The following is a 25288-nucleotide window of genomic DNA, read 5'->3' as shown; positions in this document are numbered from 1 at the left end:
CACCGTAGGGATGGTGCCAGTTTTCCTCTAGACGTGATGCTTGGCATTCAGGCCAAAGAGTTCAATCTTGGTTTCATCAAACCAGAGTATCTTGTTTCTCATGGTCTGAGAGTCCTTTGGGTGCCTTTTGGCAACTCCAAGCGGGCTGTCATGTGCCTTTTACTGAGGAGTGGCTTCTGTCTGGCCACTCTACTATAAAGGTCTGATTGTTGGAGGGCTGCAAAGATGGTTGTCCTTCTGGAAGGTTCTCCCATCTCCACAGAGGAACTGTAGAGCTCTGTCAGATTGACCATGGAGTTCTTGGTCACCTCCCTGACCAAGACCCTTCTCCCACAATTGCTCATTTTGGCTGAGCGTACAGCCAGCTCCAGGAAGAGGTGGTTCTAAACTTCTTCCGTTTAAGAATGGAGGCATGGAGGCCACTGTGTTCTTGGGGACCTTCAGTGCTGCAGACATTTGTTTGGTACCCTTCCACCGATCAGGGCCTCGACACAATCCTGTCTGGGAGCTCCACGGACAATTCCTTGGACCTCATGGCTTGGTTTTTGCTCTGACATTCACTGTCAACTATGGGACCTTCTATAGACAGGTGTGTGCCTTTCCAAATCAGGTCCAATCAATTGAATTTACCACAAGTGGACTCAATCAAGTTGTAGAAACATCTCAAGGATGATCAATGGAAACAGGATGCACCTGATTTCGAGTCTCATTGCAATATGTACAGTAAATAAGGTATTTCAATTTTTCTTAAATACATTTGCAAACATTTCTAAACCTGTTTTTGCTTTGTCATTATGGGGTATTGTGTGTAGATAGCTGAGAATTATTACTTTTTTAAATCCATTTTAGAGGAAGGCTGTAACGTGACAAAATGTGGGAAAAATCAAGGGGTCTGAATACTTTCCGAATACACAGTCGTGGCCAAAAGTTGAAAATGACACAGATATTAATTTTCACAAAGTTTGCTGCTTCAGTGTCTTTAGATATTTTTGTCAGATGTTACTATGGAATACTGAAGTATAATTACAAGCATTTCATAAGTGTCAAAGGCTTTTATTGACAATTACATGAAGTTGATGCAAAGAGTCAATATTTTGAGTGTTGACCCTTCTTTTTCAAGACCTCTGCAATCTGCCCTGGCATGTTGTCAATTAACTTCTGGGCCACATCCACATCTAAGCATTCTTGCAATGCTTAGAGTTTGTCAGAATTTGTGGGTTTTTGTTTGTCCACCCGCCTCTTGAGGATTGACCACAAGTTCTCAATGGGATTAAGGTCTGGGGAGTTTCCTGGCCATGGACCCAAAATATCAATGTTTTGTTCCCTGAGCCACTTAGTTATCACTTTTGCCTTATGGCAAGGTGCTCCATCATGCTGGAAAAGGCATTGTTCGTCACCAAACTGTTCCTGGATGGTTGGGAGAAGTTGCTCTCGGAGGATGTGTTGGTACCATTCTTTATTCATGGCTGTGTTCTTAGGCAAAATTGTGAGTCAGCCCACTCCCTTGGCTGAGAAGCAACCCCACACATGAATGGTCTCAGATGCTTTACTGTTGGCATGACACAGGACTGATGCTAGCGCTCACCTTGTTTTCTCCGGACAAGCTTTTTTCCCGGATGCCCCAAACAATCCGAAAGGGGATTCACCAGAGAAAATGACTTTACCCCAGTCCTCAGCAGTCCAATCCCTGTACCTTTTGCAGAATATCATCCTGTCCCTGATGTTTGTCCTGGAGATAAGTGGCTTCTATGCTGCCCTTCTTGACACCTGGCCATCCTCCAAAAGTCTTCGCCTCACTGTGCATGCAGATGCACTCACACCTGCCTGCTGCCATTCCTGAGTAAACTCTGTACTGGTGGTTCCACGATCCCGCAGCTGAATCAACTTTAGGAGATGGTCCTGGCGCTTGCTGGACTTTCTTGGGCGCCCTGAAGCCTTCTTCACAACAATAGAACCGCTCTCCTTGAAGTTCTTGATGATCCGATAAATGGTTGATTTAGGTGCAATCTTACTGGCAGCAATATCCTTGCATGTGAAGCCCTTTTTGTGCAAAGCAATGACGGCACGTGTTTCCTTGCAGGTAACCATGATTGAGAGAGGAAGAACAATGATTCCAAGCACCACCCTCCTCCAGTCTGTTATTCGAACTCAATCAGCATGACAGAGTGATCTCCAGCCTTGTCCTCATCAACACTCACACCTGTGTTAACGAGAGAATCACTGACATGATGTCAGCTGGTCCTTTTGTGGCAGGGCTGAAATGCAGTGGAAATGTTTTTGGGGGATTCAGTTCATTTGCATGGCAAAGAGGGACTTTGCAATTCATCTGATCACTCTTCATAACATTCTGGAGTATATGCAAATTGCCATCATACAAACTGAGGCAGCAGACTTTGTGAAAATTAATATTTGTGTCATTCTCAAAACTTTTGGCCACAACTGTATGTGTGTGTATTTTCAGATTTTATTGAAAGGATGATAGCAGTGTGGAACTATAGAGAGAAGTTGTGTTAAAGGGCAGTAGGTCGGGTTCAAACTTATGCCAACATCATAGATGTGTGCCCGCGCTAGACCAGCCTGGCCACCAAAACTGATCTTTTAAACTGTTGTCGTACCTCACTCCATTTCAGGTGAAGCAGACGGTGAACCGAGTGTACCACCAGAACCGCCGGGTCTACGAGAAGAATGTGAGGGCAGCAGCCGCGGACGTCGTCTTTAGCAGCAACCCCTCATACATGGAGGTGAAGAATGTGCTCCTGTCCATCGGAAACCTTCCCAAAGAGTTGAACAAGTACATGCTTTCCAAGGTCAAGGACATCCTCCACTTTGAAATGCCTGCCAGGTGGGTGATGGGAGTTACATTTGATTTGACAATTTTTTTGTTATTTTCATTTTATTCAGACTGAAACAGCACTAAATGAGGGGGGAGACTAGCGATTGGGCTGGGATTCGTACCCACACTGGGGTGGTGTATATGTGGTGCAGGCAGTGGTGTTACCTGCTAGACCAGCAGGCACTAATTTTATTTAATTAAAACACTAAATTGAAGGCAGGCATTACTTTCAGTGAGCTCCAAAAGTATTGGGACAGTGACACATTTTGTTGTTTTGAAATTATACAATGTTTATGAGGTTAAAGTGCAGACTGTCAGTTTTAATTGAGGGTATTTCCATCCATATTAGTTGAACCTTTTAGAAATTACAGCAATGTATCCCCAAAATCCCCAGATTTTAGGGGACTTCAGCGTACGAAACATCAAGAATAGACTCAAATAGCCCCCCACCCCACACTCAGAATAGCCTTTATTCGTTGGGGCATTGTCTTTACAAGCTGTCGAAAGCGTTCCACAGGGATGCTGGCCCATGTTGGACTCCAATGCTTTCCACAGTTGTGTCAAGTTGGCTGGATGTCCTTTGGGTTGTTGACCATTCTTGATACGCATGGGAATCTGTTGAGCGTGAAAAGCTCAGCAGCGTTGCAGTTCTTGACACAAACCGGTGCACCTGGCACCTACTAACAGTCCGGTCTCGAGATCACAAATTGAGGGTCTCGGTCTTGTCTCGGTGTCGGATACATTTGTACTTGGTCTTGACTCGCTCTCGGGCAGTGAGGACTCATAACTTCTTGCCGAGACCAGAGCAGTAAAACATTTTTTTTTTTTAAACGCATAAAACCGCTTTGCCAGGCCAACTATATACACTCCTTTCTTGAAACAGTATCTTATCAGCCTTTATATCTATTATAGACATGTTTGCGAAGTGGCGAACCTATAGGCCTTCAGTGTGTGACAGGTTTGTGATTCTGAAAGGACAGCAACCGTAATACCAGCGCAGTCATGTAGGAGAGTGCACTTTTTGTTAAACACAAAGGGCCAGTGGTGTATCCCTACGTCTTAATCCCTACTGATGCGTATCAAAGTAGTGGAGGTATACGATTGTTCAATTATGTAGTAGAATAGCGAAATCATGCACAAAGGAGCTTCTGTGATGGTCCAGAGGGTGGTGCGGTCTGCCCAGCTCATCACCAAGGACACACTGCCGGCCCTCCAGAACACCTACAGCACCCGATGTCACAGGAAGGCCAAAAAGATCATCAAGGACATCAACCATCCAAGCCATGACCTGTTCACCCCGCTATTATCCAGACGGCGAGGTCAGTTCAGGTGCGTCAAAGTTGGGACCGAGAGACTGAAAAACAGCTTCTATCTCAAGGCCATCAGACTGTTAAATAGCCATCACTAGCCGGCTACCACCCTGTTACTCAACACTGTACCTTAGAGGCTGCTGCCCTAAATATATAGACATGGAATCACTGACCCCTTTAATAATGGAACACTAGTCACTTTAATAATGTTTACATACTGCTTTACTCATCTCATATCTATTGTGACGGATCAGCTAGTCCGAAACATCCTTGCCTGGGCTTGCCTGTTTGGCATTAATACGTGTCACATATCAATTTGCATTTGGTACATTGGGTCGAGTGTTAGCAGCAACTCACGAAACCCCCGTTTCTCGACCGTGTAAATTGGTGCCCATGTCTTTGCAGATGTAAGTTGTAACGGCAGCTGTTATCTCATTCCATCTTCGTGATTTTTTGCCATATGGTGTGCCGCGGGCAAAAGCCTCTTGCAACGTCTGAGTCGGGGGTTTGATTTGAACACTTGACTGTACTTTTTTGGGTATCATCCATAGACTCTCCGTACAGTTTCACATGATTCTTGCATAGGTAGTAAGAAGTTAGTGGTGTTTGAGCCTGTTGTCGGTTACCGGCCTGCGTAATATTTTGCAGAGGGTGGTTTTCTGGTCCATGTCAGACTTTTCATACCCAAATCAAGTCCATGCGACCGAAGTAGCCCCTCTTTTAGGTACGAGCTCCATGTCTCCATGCTCTGTGTCACGTTCACTCTCCTCCATGTTTGTTTGTGTTGCAAATGTCTGCAAAGCATTGTTCAATTGACAAAACATATTGCCGTAAAGAGTGTGATTTACAACACATCGAAATAAACGATAGAGCATAATATGAAACGATATACAGTTGAAGTCAGAAGTTTACATACACTTAGGTTGGAGTCATTAAAACTCATTTTTCAACCACTCCACAAATTTCTTGTTAACAAACTATAGTTTTGGAAAGTCAGTTAAGGACATCTAATTTGTGCATGACACTAGTAATTTTTCCAACAATTGTTTACAGACAGATTATTTAACTTATCATTCACTGTATCACAATTCCAGTGGGTCAGAAGTTTACATACATTAATTTGACTGTGCTTTTAAAAAGCTTGGAAAATTCCAGAAAATTATGTCATGGCTTTAGAAGCTTCTAATAGGCTAATTGACATAATTTGAGTCAATTGGAGGTGTACCTGTGGATGTATTTCAAGGCCTACCTTCAAACTCAGTGCCTCTCATTGACATCATGGGAAAATCAACAGAAATCAGCCAAGACCTCAGAAAAAAAATTGTAGACCTCTACAAGTCTGGTTCATCTTTGGGAGCAATTTCCAAACGCCTGAAGGTACCACGTTCATCTGTAGAAACAATAGTACGCAAGTATAAACACCATGGGAACACACATTATGTAGATATATTGAAGCAACATCTCAAGACATCAGTGAGAAAGTTAAAGTTTGGTCGCAAATGGGTCTTCCAAATGGACAATGACCCCAGGCATACTTCCAAAGTCATGGCAAATGGCTTAAGGACAACAAAGTCAAGGTATTGGACTGACTATCACAAAGCCCTGGCCTCAACCCTACAGAAAATTTGTGGGCAGAACTGAAAAAGCATGTGCGCGCAAGGAGGCCTACAAACCTGACTCAGTTACACCAGCTCTGTCAGGAGGAATGGGCCAAAATTCACCCAACTTATTGTGGGAAGCTTGTGGAAGGCTACCCGAAACGTTTGACCCAAGTTAAACAATTTAAAGGCAATGCTACCAAATACTAATTGCGTGTATGTAAACTTCTGACCCACTGGGAATGTGATCAAAGAAATAAAAGATGAAAAAAATCATTCCCTCTACTATTATTCTGACATTTCACATTCTTAAAATAAAGTGGTGATACTAATTGAGTTAAGACAGGGAATTTTTACGAGGATTAAATGTCAGGAATTGTGAAAAACTGAGTTTAAATGTATTTGGCTAAGGTGTACTTCAACTGTATATCGTCATATCGCCCAGCCCAACTGTATTCTATTTTACTATATTTTAGTCAATGCCACTCCGACATTGCTCGTCCTAATATTTATATATTTCTTAGCTCCATTATTTTACTTTTAGATTTGTGTGTATTGTTGTGAATTGTTAGATACTACTGCACTGTTGGAGCTAAGAACACAAGCATTTCGCTACACCCGCAATAACATCTGCTAAATATGTGTGTGTGACCATTAAAATTTGATTAGATTTTTACACAATCGCAAAGCCCATAAAATATATTCACAGTTGGTTAGTGTTGGTGGACCATTTCAGATCATCAGTGATGTGTACACCGAGGAACTTGAAGTTTTCCACTTTCTCTACTGAGGTCTCGTCGACGTGGATAGGGGCGTGCTCCCTCTGCTGTTTCCTGAAGTCCACGATCAGCTCCTTCGTTTTGTTGAGGGAGAGGTTATTTTCCTGGCTCCGCCATGTCCCTCACCACCTCCATGTAGGCTGTCTGGTCTTGTTGGTAGTCAGGCCTACTACTGTTGTCTTTTGCAAACTTGATGAGTGAGTTGGAGACGTGCATGGCCACACAGTCATGGGTGAACATGGAGTACAGGAGGGGGCTGAGCAGGCACCCTTGTGGGGCCCATGTGTTGAGGATCAGTGAAGTGAAGATGTTGTTTCCTACCTTCACCACCTAGGTGTGACCCCGTACAGGGCTGGGTTCAGACCCAGGGCCCCGAGCTTAATGATGAGCTTGGAGGGTACCATGGTGTTGAAGGCTGAGCTATAGTCAATGAACAGCATTCTGACGTAAGTGTTCCTTTTGTCCAGATGGGATAGGGCAGTGTGCAGTGCGATGGCAATTGCATCGTCTGTGGATCTATTTGGGCGGTAAGCAAATTGAAGTGGGTCTAGGGCAGGGGTCACCAACCTTTTTGAAACTGAGAGCTACTTCATGTGTACTGAGTCATACGAAGGGCTACCAGTTTGATACGCTCTTCTGAAATAACAAATTTGCTCAGTTTGCCTTTAGTTATACGTTATTAATAATGATTAATGATACTCATCTATGTAAAGACACTGATCACGTTAATAATTTCTCACAATAATTATCAACAATGACAATAAGGTGGGAAACAGATATCAATATTCAGCACTTTAATCTCAGTAACTGTTACATTTTCAGATGATCACTTACATCACTACATTTCATAGGAAAAATGTCCCATTTTCACTAGCCACTGACAAACCCTTTTTAACAAATCATGAACTATGTTGCACTATGTTTCAAAAAGTTATCAATTATGTAATGTTAGAAAAACCAACTTATTTTTAAATAAATCTTGTCACATTTTGAACTAATGACCAAATCTGCTGCATTTAACACACTTTTAAATTGAACACAATTCTTCAATATTTTAATTCAACTTCGCCATGGCACTGCCATGTTGCCACTGACAACATCTGGTATCTGTTTCTTTGTTAGTGGAAAGACTGGCATTGCATGCTGTTCACCAGTGTATTGTAATCTGGTGTGTAACTTGACACTGCAATTGTGAGTGAGTCTTTCAGATGTGCATCAGTGAGGCGTGTTCTGTGTTTGTTCTTGATGAAGTTCATGTCAGAAAGCACTGATTCACAGAGATAGGTTGAACCAAACAGGCTAGCAACCTTCATAGCTGCTGTGCATACTCCACTGTACTTCAAGGCACCAAAAGTTTGGTGCAGCCTGGTAGGCTTTGAGGTGGAGGTCATTTTGCAATGTAATGATTTCAATCTCCACCTGTCCAGCATCCAAGTTGAACATTGCACTTAGTTGCTCAGCAAAGAATGTTGTCCACATTCATGAAAGGATTGGAAATTAACGACACACATGGCTCAAGCTGATGAAGGTCACAAAACCTATTCTCAAACTCTTGCCCAAGTCTGTTTATGACTTCACAGTACTTTTCTGCAACTTTGTCAAATGTCTCAGATGCAGAAGCATTGTCTTTCAGCACCGACTGCACAGAGGGAAAGTGCAGCACCTTTTTTTCTGTAAATCCACAGAGAAAATGTTCATCTTGGCTTTAAATGCATTTAAAGCACTTATCAGATCAACAACAGTCTTACCTTTGCCTTGCAGCTTGCAGTTCAAGTCGTTTAGTTTCCCAGTAATGTCCGTCAAAAATGCAAGGTCAAGTGTTCACTCTGTGTCCTCTAGCAGTGAGACGTCTTCGCCTTTGGACTGCTTGAACTCAATGATTTCACCCAAAAGTGACAAAAAACGAAGTAAAACTCGTCCTCTGCTGAGCCATCGGATTTCTGTGTGTAGCAGCAGGTCACCATATTCAGCTGACATCTCCTCCAATAGCACCTTGAAAATCCTGTGCTGTTTTGCTTTGGAGCGGATGTTGTTTATGATTTTTACAATGGGAGTCATCACGTGCTCAAAGCCGATCACTTTTGCACATAACGCCTGCTGGTGAATGATGCAGTGGTAATGCAGAAATTTTGGGAAGTCTGGGTCACTTTTACAGTGAGCGATGAAACCTGTATGTCGGCCGATCATAGCAGGAGCCCCGTCTGTAGTCACCGCTACCAGCTTTTCCAATGGTACCTTTTTCTGCACGAAAAACTCCTTCACCGTGTTATAAATGTCAACTCCCCTCGTAGTTGTCTTTAAGGGCAGTAGTGCCAGGAGTTCTTCTCTTGTGGAGAAATCTTCAAACACCATCCGGATAAAAACTAACAGCTGCGCTATACTGCTGCTGTCCACGGACTCGTCGCACTGGATGCTAAACCAGCTGCACTTCGCCAGAAACTGCATTCAGCTACCATCTTCGCTGCGCCCGCTAGCTTACTCTCCACGAGCACTGTTTTTTTCGAGCGCACAATACTGACCTTTGAACTAGAGTAGGTCAGAGTTCACCTAAACTTATCTAAACTCATGTATAATGAAATATATATATATAAATATATATAAATGCAAGTGTGATTAAAAAGAATAGCAACAGAATATAATTAAATTTCAGACGCTGCTCACTAGTGAGTTGTGCTATTTTTAGACCAGGCCTGCGGGCGACTCATGTGGTCCCTGGGGGCGACCTGGTGCCTGCGGGCACCGTGTTGTTGACCCCTGGTCTAGGGTGTCAGGTAAAGTGGAGGTGATATGATCCTTAAATAGCCTCTCAAAGAACTTCCTGGTGACAGAAGTGAGTTCTATGGGGCGATAGTCATTTAGTTCAGATACCTTTGTTCCTGTACCAAATAAAGAAATGGTGGACATATTGAAGCAAGTGGGGACAAAAGACTGGGATAGGGAGAGATTGAATATGTCCGTAAACACTCCGGCCAGCTGGTCTGCACATGCCTTGCGAGGGTTAAACTGCTTAAATGTCTTACTCACATCAGCCATAGAGAACAAGAGCCCACAGTCCTTAGGAGCAGGCTGCGTCAGTGGTACTATGTTATCCTCAAAACGGAGAAGAGGGTGTTTAGCTTGTCTGGGAGCAAGACATTGTGTCTGCGACGTGGCTGGTTTTCCCTTTGTAGTCCGTGATTGTCTGTAGACCCTACCACAGAGACCCTGCCACATACGTCTCGTGTCTGAGCGGTTGAATTGCGACTCCACTTTGTCTCTGTATGGACGTTTTGCCCGTTTGATTACCTTATGGAGGGAATAACTACACTGTTTGTATTCCACCATATTCTCAGCCACCTTGCCATGGTGAAAGGCGGTGGTTTGTGCTTTCAGTTTTGCGCGAATGCTGCCATTTATCCACGGTTTCTGGTATGGGTAGGTTTAAACACCGTGGGAACAACATCCCCTGTACACTTCCTGATGAACTCAGTCACCTTGCCGTGTAAACGTCAATGTTATTCTCTGAGGCTACCCGGAACATATCCCAGTCCGCGTGATCAAAACAATGTTGAAGCATGGATTCTGATTGGTCAGACCAGCGTTGAATAGACCTTAGCACGGGTACTTCCTGTTTGAGTTTCTGGCTATAGGAAGGGAGGAGCAAAATGCAGTCGTGATCAGATTTGCCGAAGGGAGGGCTGGGGAGGGCCTAGCAGTGATCAGTGTAGTGATCTAATCTTTTTGCTGAGTGAGGACTACAGTCAATTTGTTGATAGATCTTCGGTAGCTTTTTCCTCAAATTTGCATTGTTAAAATCCTCAGCTACAATAAATGCGGCCTCAGGATATGTGGTTTCGTTTGAATAATGTCCAGTGTAGTTCCTTGAGGGCCGTTGTGGTATCGGCTTGAGGGGGAATATACACGGCTGTGACTATGACCAAAGATAATTCTCTTGGAAGGTAATACAGTCAGCATTTGATTTTGACGTATTCTAGGTCGGGTAAACAAAAGGACTTGAGTTTCTGTATGTTATCAGAATCACACCATGAGTAGTTAATTATGAAACATACACCCCTGCCTTTCTTCTTCCCGGTGAGTTCTTTATTCCTGTCTGCGCAATGAACTGAGAACCCAGCTGGCTGTGTGGACGGGGACAGTATATCCCGAGAGAGCCATGATTCCATGAAACAGAGTATGTTGCAGTCCCTGATTGTCTCTCTGGAAGGAGATCCTCACCCTGAGCTCGTATACTTTATTGTCCAGAGACTGAACATTAGCGAGTAATATACTCGGAAGCGGTGGAGGGTGTGCCCGCCACCTGAGTCGGACTAGAAGTCCACTCCGAATTCCTCTTCTCCGCCGGCGGCGTCTTGGAGCAGCCTCTGGGATAAGTTCAATTGCCCTGGGGGTTACGAACTCAGGATCCAATTCTTCTGATGGCCTAGCCAATGGATGACTTAGCTAGCTAGCTAGCTAGCTTTATCTCCCCAGAGACCCCCCCCCCCTCGGCCTTGGTCTTGACTCGGACTTGATTTGCTCCGGTATTGGTCTTGAATCCGTCTCGCTTTAGGTGGTCTCGAATACAACACTGCCTACTACCATACCCTGTTCAAAGGCACTTAAATATTTTGTTGCCTATTCACTCTCTGAATGGCACACATACACAATCCATGTCTCAATTGTCTCAAGGCTTAAACATTATTCTTTAATCTGTCTTCTCCCCTACATCTACACTGATTGGGACATCAATAAAGGATCATAGCTTTAACCTGGATTCACCTGGTCCGTCTATGTCATGAAAAGAGCATAGTGTTCATAATGTTTTGTACACTCAATGTATTTATATTTATTATGGATCTCCATTACTCTTCCTGGGGTCCAGCAAAATTAAGGCAGTTTATGCAATTTTAAAAACATTACAATACATTCACAGATTTCACAACACACTGTGTGCCCTCAGGCTACTCCACCACTACCACATATCTACAGTACTAAATCCATGTATAGTGTGTGTGTTTGTGTGCCAATGTTTGTGTTGCTTATTGTTGTCTTGTGTATTGAAGTAGTCAAAAGTTTAGTATTTGATCCCATATTCCTAGCACAAATGGTCCACCACACAAAGGACATCCAGCCAACTTTACACAACTGTGATAGACATTGGAGTCAACATGGCCAGTATTTGGTCCCATATTCCTAGCACACAATGATTGCATCAAGCTTGTGACTCTACAAACATGTTGGATACATTTACTGGTTGTTACATATTATTGTATGCCCAATAGAAATGGGTAAATAATGTATTTTGTCATTTTGAAGTCACTTTTAAATAAGAATACAATGTTTCTAAACACTTCTACGTTAATGTAGATTCTAGCGTGATTACGGATAATCTTGAATGAATCGTGAATAATGATGAGTGAGTTAAAGTTATGGATGCACAAATATCATACCCCAAAGACATAACCTCTCACCATTACAATAAAAAGCGAGGTTAGCATTTTGGGGGGGTATGATATTTATGCCTCTAACTTTCTCACTCATCATTACAATTCATTCAGAATTATCCGTAGTCATGCTAGCATCCACGTTAATGTAGAAGTATTATATTCTTATTTACAATAAAAGTGACTCCAAAATGACACAATGCATTATTTACCATTTATTTCTATTGGTCGCTACAATTTCCAGCAAAATTCTACGGCAAGCCATGAAGGACATGATCTCCCACAACTATGACCGCTTCTCCAAGGTTGGGTCATCCTCTGCTTTCTCTGGCTTCATGGCACGTAAGTGGCCCCCACCTTTCTCCTGTTCAATATAAATGAAAAACTACTTTCCACATTAAGGATTTTTTTTGTACATTTTAAAGAATAATCGATACAGCTATGTGATATAATCATATATGGATAAAGTTCATAGTCTTGTTGATTAGTCATTGCTGCCATGAGGCACAGTCACAGGTGCCATTTTATGTACTGTATAATTATGTTTATAACTAAATCAACTTCCTGCAGGTACCGCTGATGCCACTACCACCTACAGTCTGGACATTCTGTACTCTGGCTCTGGAGTCCTCAGGAGGAGCAACATGAACATCTATGGAGCCAGTAATGGCGCCCTGCTACATGGCCTCCAGGTAACGAGAATGAATTGATAATGAAGAAATTATTATATTTACAGTGCCTTCATAAAGTATTCAAGGGTTCGCACAAGGTGTTTGAGGTGCTGAAAGTACTTGAGTTTAGCACTCTGAAATTCAAGTACTGGAATACCTTAAATCAGACATTTTCTCAAGTTGGTAGTTGAAAATACTTGAATTAAAATGAGAAGAGAACAGAAGATGATCAAATATGTTAATATGAGATATGATCTAATTTCCATGCAGACTGGTTACCAGGCGAGCTCACTCATTCCACCCACACTGTCGCCAGGCAGCTACAGAACTGACTGATTAGGCGCTGCCAAAGGTCAATTTGATAGCTAAAATGCCGGGCAAATGTAGCTATTATAATGAATAATCCTTCCACGCAGGATATTGATGTTTATGAATGGGGTTTGCCAGACCCAACCAGGTGGAGGGTAAACACCATTTACGCACCTTTTTATTTGTGAAATAGCGTTTACGCACCTTTTTATTCAGTTAATTATTGTTTACCCATTTATTATTGCGTTCCCAGCATTGATCGACGCTCAGGAGGCTTCTTGATCTGAGTTCTTATCATGCCTACCTCTGCGAACGACTGGAATCATGAGTAATTCATGTATGCTCATTATGTTTGCCTTTTCCCCCGGAATTGGCTTGTTGGCAGCGCATTAATTCACTACTCTGTCCAACGGGAAACTCCGCCCAGGACATAGAAAGGTGAAACGAACTAGCTCACCAGAGACCTACAGTAGCAAGTGGCGGAGAGACGCCGTTGACAGTCAGAATTTTTTTTACATCCCTCGTCTCCTGCCGTGTCAACAGATATCCCCCAAACAAAAACCCCCTGACACCTGGAGAATGAGTGTACAACTGGTAAATAGTCACAGATATTTCAGTCAGTTAGGTATCTCAAGGGCTGACTATTAGCCAGGTATCTAGCTATAACTATACTGAACAAAAATATCAACTCAACATGTAACAATTTTCAACAATTTTACAGTTCATATAAGGAAATCAATCAATTGAAATACATTTGTTAGGCTCTAATCTATGAATTTGCACTGCTTCTTGACACAATGCCCAACTAACCCGGAAGCCAGCCGCACCAATGTGTCGGAGGAAACACCGTACACCTGGTGACCTGGTCAGCGTGCACTGCGCCCGGCCCGCCACAGGAGTCGCTAGTTCGCGATGAGACAAGGATATCCCTGCCGGCCAAACCCTCCCTAACCCGGATGAAGCTGGGCCAATTGTGCACCGCCCCATGGGCCTCCCGGTCACGGCCAGTTGCGACAGAGCCTGGGCTCAAACCCAGAATCTCTGGTGGCACAGCTACCACTGCGATGCAGTGCCTTAGACCACTGCGCCACCCGGGAGGCCTAATTGTCATTTTTTTGTCATCGACCTACATAAAAGACTCTGTCAAAGTGGGGGGGGGGGAAATTCTAACATTTGTAAACACAGAAATAATATGAAAAATAAAACACTAATATATCTTCATTAGATAAGTAATCAACTCCCTGAATCAGTACATATTAGAATCACCTTTGGCAGCAATTACAGCTGTGTGTCTTTCTGGGTAAGTCTCGAAGAGCTTTCCACACCTGGATTGTGCAACATTTTCCCATTTATTATTTTCAAAATTCATTTTGGTTGTTGATCATTGGTTGTCTAGCATTTTCAGCTCTTGCCATAGATTTTGAAGCAGATTTAAGCCAAACGTAACTTAGCCACTCAGGAACATTCACTGTCTTTTTGGTAAGCAACTCCATTGGAGATTTGGCCTTTTTAGGTGTTTTAGGTTATTGTCCTGGTGAAAGGTGAATTTCATCTTCCAGTGTCTGGTGGAAAGGTTTCCCCCTCAAACCAGGTTTTCCTCTAGGAAAATGCTGTGTCTGCCGTTTTTTAATTCTTTTTGGAATAGAAATATTCCAAAACATGCATCCTGTATGCAACAAGGCACTAAAGTAATACTGCAAAAAAACTGCAAAGGAATACACTTTTTTGGCCTAACTGCAAAGCCTTAATGTATGGGGAAAACAAAACACATCACTGAGTAACTGCCTCATTTTCAAGCATGGTGGTGGCTGCATCATGGTATGGGTATGTTTGACATCGGCAGAACTGTGAAGGTTTTTAGGATAAAAAGAAAAGTGATGGCTTTAAGGACAGGCAAAATCCTAGAGGAAAATCTGCTTCAGTCTGCTTTACACCAGACACTGCAATTTACCTTTCAAAAGGACAATAACCTACAACACAAGGCCAAATCTACATTGGAGTTGCTTACCAAGAAGACAGTGAATGTTCCTGAGTGGCCAAGTTACAGTTACAGCCGACTTGTTGACAGTTAGGATCTGACTGCCATATTTGATCTCTCGCTGTCCAGGTGGCGATTGAGGCCCAAGGCATGGAGTCCCTGATCGCGGCCAAGCCGGACGAAGGTGAGGAGGACCTGGAGTCCTTCGCTGGGATGTCGGCCCTGCTCTTCGACGTCCAGCTGCGGCCTGTGACCTTCTTCAAGGGCTACAGTGACCTCATGTCCAAGATGTTCTCCATGTCCGGCGAGCCCATGAACGTGGTAAAGGGCCTGATCCTGCTCACTGACCACTCCCAGGTTGGTACCCTTAAATCAATTAATCAACCAACCAATCAGTCAATCGATCAATCAAACTTTATTTAAAATGTATTTTTTTAATGACAACACACAAATTAACTTGTTCTTCTGTATCATATAAAGTTGCTGATACCTCAGACATTTTTAACAAATCTCTTCATATAGACTCATAGAAACTATTATAGGTGTTGGTATCTGCCTAGGCCACATTTTAGTTGTCAGTGCCTTCTTCAGCCACTTGGTTTCAAACCATTCTGACACTAGCACTCACTGGCCCGTACGGTCAAGCAGCTATTGTGTTTTCACTCCTGTTTTCTCATTCTCTCTTCTCCTACATCATTTCAGGTCATCCAGCTTCAGTCTGGGCTGAAGGCCAATGCCGAGTTCCAGGGTGGCTTGGCCATCGACATCTCAGGAGGCATGGAGGTCAGCCTATGGTACAGGGAGTCAAAGACCAGCGTCAACAACAAGTAGGGAACCTGGGTTCAATAGTGATGGGCAGGATGATAACAAAAATACGTTTTCAATTTGATCATTCTTCTCGTATGTTGCCTGAATGTACTCAGTCATGCTTATCGTTGTCTACCTTTTGTCACGATCATGACAAAAGGTAGACATCTTTTTGGTGGGCTCGGATTTGAGAAAAAGGCCAAGATTCAATCCAATGCGTGTTATAGAACAACTGAATTTTAAAGGTAAGTTATGCTTAAGCCGACATGCACAACATTTATAAACTCAATTGGTAATACATGATTGACAATGGTGAGGTTTGACGTTAACTACACAATTTAAAATGACGACTGATTCATTTCATACACTGATTCATAGAGCATGCTCGTGAATGGTGACGTGACTATTCTTGTCTCATCAGATATATGTGAAGGTGACATTTCATTCAGCTCTAGATTAGAGTAGTTGACTGATTGATGCTTGCTGTCAATGCAAACACAATAGCCATTTCAAGCAGAGAACATCAATCAATCAAATGTATTTATGAAGCTCTTTTTACATCAGCCGATGTCACAAAGTGCTGTACAGAAACCCATGCCTAAAACCCCAAACAGCAGGCAATGCAGATGAAAAATAACGGGGGCTAGGAAAAACTCCCTAGCAAAGGCAGTAGCCTAGGAAGAAACCAAGAGAGGAACCAGGCTCTGGGTGGTGGCTGGTCCTCTTCTGGCTGTGCCGAGATTATAACAGTACATGGCCAAGATGTTCAAACGTTCATAGATGACCAGCAGGGTCAGATAATAATAATCACAGTGGTTGTAGAGGGTGCAACATGACAGCACCTCAGGAGTAAATGTCAGTTGGCTTTTCATAGCGTTCAGCGTTAGAAATGGCAGGTGCGGTAGAGAGAGTCCAAAACAGCAGGTCCGGGACAAGGTAGCATGTCCAGTGAACAGGTCTGGGTTCCATAGCCGGAGGCAGAACAGTTGAAACTGGCCAGGAGGAGATGAGAGACGGAATACTTAAATTCACACAGGACACCGGATGAGACAGGAGAAATACTCCAGATATAAGACTGACCCTAGCCCCCCGACACATAAACTATTGCAGCATAAATACTGGAGGCTGAGACAGGAGCGGTTGGGAGACACTGTGGCCCTGTCCCACGATACCCCCGGACAGGGCCAAACAGGCAGGATATAACCCCACCCACTTTGCCAAAGCACAGCCCCCACACCACTAGAGGGATATCTTCAACCACCAACCTACTACCCTGAGACAATGCCGAGTATAGCCCACGAAGATCTCCCCCATGGCACGAACCTGAGGGGGGCGCCAACCCGGACGGGCAGATCACATCAGTGACTCAACCCACTCAAGTGACGCATGGAAGAGCACCAGTAAGCCAGTGACTCAGCCCCCATAATAGGGTTTGAGGCAGAGAATCCAAGTGGAGAGAGGGGAACCGGCCAGGCAGAGACAGCAAGGGCGGTTCGTCGCTCCAGTGTCTTTCTGTTCACCTTTACACCCCTGGGCCAGACTACACTCAATCATAGTACCTACTGAAGAGATGAGTCTTCAATAAAGACTTAAAGGTTGAGACCGAGTCTGCGTCTCTCACATGGATAGGCAGACCATTCCATAAAAATGGAACTCTATATGAGAAAGCCCTGCCTCCAGCTGTTTGATTAGAAATTCTAGGACAGTAAGGAGGCCTGCGTCTTGTGACCGTAGCGTGTATGTACGGCAGGACCTAATCGGAAAGATAGGGAGGAGCAAGCCCATGTAATGCTTTGTAGGTTAGCAGTAAAACCTTGAAATCAGCCCTAGCTTTAACAGGAAGCTAGTGTAGAGAGGCTAGCACTGGAGTAATTTGATCAAATTTTGGGGTTCTAGTCAAGATTCTAGCAGCCGTGTTTAGCACTAACTGAAGTTTATTTAGTGCTTTATCCGGGTAGTCGGATCCATCATTTTTGGACAGAAAGTTTTTTTTTGCAATGTTACGAAGATGGAAAAAAAGCTGTCCTTGAAATATTCTTTGTTAGTCAAAAGAGAGATCAGGGTCCAGAGTAACGCCGAGGTCCTTCACAGTTTTATTTGAGACGACTGTACAACCATCAAGATTAATTGTCAGATCCAACAAAATATCCAACAAAATATCTCTTTGTTTCTTGGGACCTAGATCTAGCATTTCTGTTTTGTCTACGTTTTTAAAAGTAAAAGATTTGCTGCCATCCACTTACTTATGTCTGAAACACAGGCTTCCAGGGAAGAGAATTTGGGGGCTTCACCATGTTTAATCGAAATATACAGCTGTGTATCGTCCGCATAGCAGTGAAAGTTATTATTATGTTTCCGAATGACATCACCAAGAGGTAAAATATATAGTGAAAACAATAGTGTACCTAAAACGGAACCTTGAGGAACACCGAAATGTACAGTTGATTTGTCAGAAGACAAACCATCCACAGAGACAGACTGATATCTTAAGGTGGTAATTTACCACCTTCATGAGTGCAATCTCAGTGCTATAATGGGGTCTAAAACCAGACTGAAGTGTTTCGTATACATTGATTGTCTTCGGGAAGGCAGTGAGTTGCAGCACAACAGCATTTTCAACAATTTTTGAGAGGAATGGGAGATTCGATATAGGCCAATAGTTTTTTTATATTTTCTGGGTCAAGGTTTGGCTTTTTCAAGAGAGGCTTTATTACTGCCACTTTTAGTGAGTTTGGTACACATCCGGTGGATAGGGAAGCGTTTATTATGTTCAACATAGGGGAAGGCCAAGCACAGGAAGCAGCTCTTTCAGTAGTTTAGTTGGAATAGGGTCCAGTATGCAGCTTGAAGGTTTAGAGGCCAAGACTATTTTCATCAATGTGTCAAGAGATATAGGATTAAAAAACTTAAGTGTCTCCCTTGATTCTAGGTCCTGGCATTATTGTGCAGACTCAGGACAACTAAGCTTTGGAGAAATATGCAGATTTAAAGAGGAGTCTGTAATTTGCTTTCTAATGATCATGATCTTTTCCTCAAAGAAGTTCATGAATTTATCACTGCTTAAGTGAAAGCCATCCTCTCTTGGGGAATGCTGCTTTTTAGTTAGGTTTGCGACAGTATCAAAATTAAATTTAGAATTGTTCTTATTCTCATCAATTAAGTTGGAAAAATAGGATGATCGAGCAGCAGTGAGGGCTCTTCGATACTGCACGGTACTGTCTTTCCAAGCTAGTCGGAAGACTTCCAGTTTGGTGTGGCGCCATTTCCGTTCCAATTTTCTGGAAGCTTGCTTCAGGGCTCAGGTATTTTCTGTATTCCAGGGAGCTAGTTTCTTATGACAAATGTTTTTTTTGGTTTTTAGGGGTGCGACTACATCTAGGGTACTACGCAAGGTTAAATTTACTTCCTCAGGTGGTTAACTGATTTTTGTACTCTGACGTCCTTGGGTAGGTGGAGGGAGTCTGGAAGGGCATCTAGGATTCTTTGGGTTGTCCGAGAATTTATAGCATTTTGATGATCCTTGGTTGGGGTCTGAGCAGATTATTTATTGCGATTGCAAACGTAATAAAATGGTGGTCTGATCTTCCAAGATTATGAGGAAAAACATTAAGATCCACAATAGTTATTCCACGGGAGAAAACTAGGTCCAGAGTATGACTGTGGCAGTGAGTAGGTCCGGAGACATGTTGGACAAAACCCACTGAGTCGATGATGGCTCCGAAAGCCTTTTGGAGTGGGTCTGTGGACTTTCCCGTGAAATTTGCTATCGTAAATGTTAGCAACACCTCTGCCTTTGCGGGATGCGCAGGGGATATGGTCACTAGTGTAACCAGGTGAGCCCTCATTTAACGCAGTAAATTCATCAGGCTTAAGCCATGTTTCAGTCAGGGCAATCACATCAAGATTATGATCAGTGATTAGTTCATTGACTATAACTGCCTTGGAAGTGAGGGATCTAACATTAAGTAGCCCTATTTTGAGATGTGAGATCACAATCTCTTTCAATAATGACAGGAATGGAGGAGGTCTTTATTCCAGTGAGATTGCTAAGGCGAACACCTCCAGACACGGTCTCAATGGGGATAGCTGAGCTGACAACACTGACTGTGCTTATGGCAGACTCCACTAAGCTGGCAGGGTGGCTAACAGCCTGCTGCCTGGCATGCACCCTATCTCATTGTGGAGATAGGCAGGGCTCTAACTCCTCTATGTTCATAGATAAGATGAGAGCACCCCTCCAGCTAGGATGGAGTTCATCACTCCTCAGCAGGTCAGGCTTGGTCCTGTTTGTGGGTGAGTCCCAGAAAAAGGGCCAATTTATCTACAAATTCTATCTTTTGGTAGGAGCAGAAAACAGTTTTCAACCAGCGATTGAGTTGTGAGACTGCTGTAGAGCTCATCACTCGCCTTAACTGATCCAGTAGATAAATATGTGACATCATGCAGTGATAAAATGGAGATAGAATTGTTAGAATCTAGATGGGTGCTTTACAGTTTCAAGGCTTTACAGGAATCAGGGACCATATTCATAAAGGGCCTGATTTTAGTAAATGTACACCTTTTCCTTCGCGCTCCTTTCCTATGCACTTCTCAGAAGTTGGTATTCAGACTTACCTGGTGTGTAACAGGCTTTGCAGGCTTGGTTCCCTTTTGTGCGCTGAATCAATTTGAATTCAACCGCTGAAACACTCCCGCTGGCCAACAGATTTTCTCTTGGAGTTTTCATTCAATAGGGTTTTCAGTACATTTATCTAAAGCCATCCCTTTAAATTTGGTGTACCTTTTTAATTAGAATTTTCTCGACAGACTCAGGAGAATGTATGGAGAGATCGGTTCAGAGTATTAGGGATCAATGAAAGAAAACCATGTAAATACACACATATTCATCTCCTTTTAAGCACCAATTGGTAGATGAAAGAAATATTCTGATCTTGTATATCACTTAGGGTTAGGAAATTATTTATGAATAAGACAGAAAAAAATGGTTTGGACAGCCTTTTAGGCAGAAAATATATTGGTGAATCAAAAATACAGTGGTTTGATTCATCCTGAAAGTTGGCATATTCAATTGTTAAATCCCTGAAATATTGGAAGGTGAGAAAAGTGTACAATTGGTGTTGAACAGTAGTCGTAAAAATCTACCCTAATAATCCTCACTAATCATGGAACTGTGATGAAGACGGTCCAGTCATCGTGAGCCAGGCTCCAGGTTTTAACTGCTGGTCTGCGTTCCAGGCTACATGTCCCAAATTATTGCACAACTTGTAATATGTTAGCTTAATATGATCCACTATTGCTAGCGATCCTCAGGAACAGCCACGCTAATGTGACACAGGAAAGATGGGTAAACTAACGATGTAATGGAATGATACAAAATGTAAGAAAACGAACACTAAAGTCAGTGACCGTTATGAATGTATGTAGGTAGAACTGATGGTGGCTACCGATAGTGGCTAATATTTTACACAATACAAATTGTAAAAAATACAGTGAAAGGTATATTATAATTAAAACATTCTTGAAATCATAAATCAACTCAGTAGGTTTGGCACTATACTGTAATTTGCGCATGGCTACAGAAGCCTATAGCTGGGTCTCCAAATTTCATCCTAAGTTTAAGGCCAGCATTTCATCAACTTCACTGTGGAAAAGGTGATATGTTGATATGCTTCAGTTTGCTGCCAAATGACTGGTTTTGCATTTGTCTCCAGCGTTCATAAGGTAAAATATATCTAAAACAAGTGTCATTTATATTTACAATCCACTTATCCAAATGGTTTACTCATTTACCTAGCTCTTATCAATAGCTCTTAACAATTTTTGTAAATTACAGTGCATGAACAATGGTGTTAATTTTTCACAAAGAATTAAGTAGATGTTCCACATGGAACCGACAGATTCCTCAACCTTATTCATCATTTCATCGTGCATAAAGGTGGTAAAGGTCAGAATTCAGTGTAGACACACCTCCGCCACACCTTCATTTCTTTGATCTAAACCCCAAACAAATAACGGGTGAATAACATACTATTCTAATGCTAACCCTCATTAAAAGGTCGCAACACGCATAGAGAGGAAAGTGTATAAAAGGGAATTACGTTCCATTTACACATGCTTAACTCTGGTCGGAATTCCCCCCAAAGCGTCTCAGACTAGGATAGGTCTCCCCTGTCCATGTTGTAATCTTATTCAAAAAGGCAAAACTGATCCTAGATCAGCAATGAGGCATGAGGCATTTAATTCCAGTGCTTGAATCACCTATTTGAGCCTAATGCTCTTGTCTCGACAATGTCAAGTTGTGTCTAGTCAAAATTATGTTACCCAAGATCTGATTTGGTTGGTCTGATCTTAGTGCCATTGGGATTGTTCCTTCAAATATACTAGTTGAAGAAATGAAATTTGCTTGATTCATGACTTCCTATACTTGGAACACTGATCCAGATCCTGTAGATAGACTTCTGCTGCTTTCTTGGTCTTTGTTTTGCAATGGCATTTTAGATGGCATTCTGTGTTGGCTCAAAGTCAACGAGGGGAATGGCAGAGGCAGGTGTATGGATCAGGGGCAGTCGTAATGTACCTCCTCTCCTCTGATAATAGACCAGCAGGCTATCTATAGGAGCAGAACAAACATCTTTGCCAAGGCATGCTTCCACAGACAGACAGACATACAGGTTTTTCAGATGGCTTGGCAGTGGCCATTTTGATTACAAATTTTAAGCAGACTAATATGACGATAGCGGTTTCATATTCAGCCAATCTCAAATTTGTAAGAGATTTTGTCACACCTCTGTCCACCATCAGTCACCACTTGTTCATTTTATGTTGAGTTAAAAGGCATTTTACTGGTCAAAGACTTGTAAAATGCAATTGAACAATTTATTCTCATCCACCCATGAGTTTTTGTAATTGTGTCTGTTTTCAGGGGAGCCATGGTGGTGACTGGGAATGTGACCGTGGACATGGACTTTGTGCGCACTGGGATGGAGGTGAGCTTTGAGACAGAGGCGTCTCTAGACTTTATCACCACGGTCCAGTTCTCGGAGTACCCTTTCCTGGTGTGCATGCAGATGGACAAGACCACCTTCCCCTTCAGGTAGGCCAGGGCTAAGACCAATTGCAGCCTAGTGAATTCTACATTGTATTTTCAGTGAATTATGAAGGAGTTAATGGCTCATTATAATCCCACTCTGTGCTGTCTCTGATTACATAGCTCATGAATTGACATGGTCCCTTATTGCAGTGAGTCCCTAACAAAATACGAGAGCCTGCCATCGGGGAAGAGCTACGTGTCGCGCAGGGGCCACAAGCAGCTGTTGCCTGGCTCAGAGTTCCCTCTCCACCAGGAGAACTCCAACATGTGCAAGAGGGTGTTTGACTCAGACTGGTAGTCTTCTCCGTGTCAATCAATCGGTAAGAAGATGGAAGATCTTTTGCAGAGTGTAGAGAGTTATGGGCCAACAACTCTATTTTGTTATTACGTCACAGTGTAAACAGCGTGTTGTATGAGGCGGATAAATGGATGCTAGCTAGCTAAGATATGATCATTGTAAAATGTGTGCCTTTTTTGTTGATCTGATTGGAAAATGGGCACATTTTTTCAGCGCTTACATCAGAGTTCAGTTTACTGAAAAATTGCTAACTAGAGGCTAACTTGCTAGCTGTTTACTACTATTTATCTCCCTTTCGATCCCACAATACAATGTGTTATTTACAGTGTGACAATAGTGGAATAAGGTTATTCTTTTAATGAGTCCTACTTGAAATTCTGTCTGGAAAGTTATTTATTATTATTTTTTAAAGCTATCCAGGAACACCTACTGTATCACACCACAGGCAAAAAACATGAAATTGAGTTTTTTATTATTATTTTTTTTTTACAACATAAACATGTTTACATTCTTAATTCAATGTTTTTATTTCAAATCAGGAATTTCTCTGGTGACTTTATGAATTTGTTTGCATATCTATTTATATGGGTAGATGAGTATCATATACATTATGTGGTATATACCCAATATAGCTAAGTGATACAACACCATATTCACCTATGTAAATATGGTACATAGCATTGGGTGAGTTGATGCTATAGTTGAATTTACATACATGCTCACATTACAGTTTCTAGTTTGTTTGTTTAATTTAATACATGAATGTGGTTTCCAAGGCTACAAAGATTGAATTACACTAAAGTCATTGCGTAACAATGTAAAATAATGTATACATTACTTGATTCACTCTGTAACAAGCTTGAAGGAGCTGTTACATGAGACCAGATAACGCAGGGTTAATTTATTGAATTCACTTCTATGATTTTAACTTCTGGATGTTTAACATGTATATCAATAGGAAAATGTATGATGAATTTATTTACATTTGTAATTGGGCCTATTTACATAATTTGGTCCTGTATCCCTAAGAAATGTGACTTGATATTATAATTATTACATTAAACCTTTGATATATTTTTTTGTACCATAGTTTGAGATTAGTTTGTTAGGTTTGTTCTTGACCAACAACAAAGAGTGCACTGGAACCACTATGCCCCATTGGCTTGTAAGTGTATAAGAAATTGTACATACAGTATGCAGTGCTTTTCTGGCATTACACTAGTGTAAGATTATTTTCAATAAAGATATGAAAAACAATTTCCATTCTGGTTGTCTTTTGACCTTTCCCACTAACATTACTGACCTGCACATGGCCGTTGTGCCTACTTGGTTAAGCTATCAGAACACTGGCTTACCTGACATGTCTTTTAGATAATAATAGATTTTCTGTGTGGCTTGTTCAGGTTGACAATTTTAACACATGTCAATCATAGTAGAAAGTTATGGGAAGAAGTATAGTACATAAGGGATATTTACAGATAGTGCCTTCAGAAAGTATTCATACCCCTTGATTTATTCCACATTTTGTTGTGTTACAGCCAGAATTGAGAATGGATTAAATATTTTTCTCTCTCACCCATCTACACACAATACCTCATAATGACAAAGTGAAAACCTGTTTTAAAACATTTTTGCAAATGTATTGAAAATGAAATATAAATTATCAAATTTACATAAGTATTCATGCCCCTTTGCTATGACACTTCAAATTGAGCTCCAGTGCATCCAATTTCCTTTGATCATCCTTGAGATGTCACTACAACTTGATTGGAGCCCACCAGAAACTATACCATGAACTCCAAGGAACTGTCTGTAGATCTGCAAGATGATAGAATTGTGATGAGGCATATATCTGGGGTATAAAACCATCCAGAGTTTCCAAAAGCACAGTGGTCTCCATCATTGTGAAATTGAAAAAATATGGAACTACCCAGACTTTGCCTAGAGCTGGCCGTCCGACCAAACTGAGCAACCGGACATGAAGGACCTTGGTCAGGGAGGTGACCAAAAACCCAATGACAACTCTGCCAGAACTAGAGAGTGCTTTGGCAGAGAAGGGAGAACCTGCCAGAAAAACAACAGTCTCAACAGCACTTCACCAATCTGGACTTTATGGGGGAGTGGCCAGACGGAAGCCACTCCTGTGAAAAAGGCACATGACAACAGTTTGCAAAAAGGCATGTGAAAGACTC

At 42.2% G+C, this 25288-nt stretch overlaps 2 protein-coding genes across 2 annotated transcripts in view; one reads left to right on the top strand and one right to left on the bottom strand.

Moving 5' to 3' along the window:
* Positions 1–24353, top strand: part of LOC106602715 (microsomal triglyceride transfer protein) — a 42707-nt gene extending 18354 nt beyond the window's left edge. Inside the window, exons 11-17 of the mRNA XM_014195517.3 lie at positions 2631–2842; positions 12188–12285; positions 12514–12635; positions 15031–15258; positions 15604–15728; positions 22631–22801; positions 22949–24353. Coding sequence (XP_014050992.1) covers positions 2631–2842; positions 12188–12285; positions 12514–12635; positions 15031–15258; positions 15604–15728; positions 22631–22801; positions 22949–23096 — 1104 coding nt within the window. The 3' untranslated portion in view covers positions 23097–24353. The remainder of the gene's footprint in view (positions 1–2630; positions 2843–12187; positions 12286–12513; positions 12636–15030; positions 15259–15603; positions 15729–22630; positions 22802–22948) is intronic.
* Positions 15298–25288, bottom strand: part of LOC106602714 (uncharacterized protein C4orf54) — a 43641-nt gene continuing 33650 nt past the window's right edge. The window contains exon 2 of the mRNA XM_082974361.1: positions 15298–15690. The gene's annotated coding sequence lies outside the window, so the exon portion shown is untranslated. The remainder of the gene's footprint in view (positions 15691–25288) is intronic.

The sequence above is a fragment of the Salmo salar genome, chromosome 04 (genome assembly GCF_965601325.2).
Source record: "Salmo salar chromosome 04, fSalSal1, whole genome shotgun sequence".
Classification (NCBI taxonomy): Eukaryota; Metazoa; Chordata; class Actinopteri; order Salmoniformes; family Salmonidae; genus Salmo; species Salmo salar.
The sequence above is the reverse complement of the archived record's forward strand: the minus strand, read 5'-3'. Positions and strand labels throughout refer to the sequence as shown.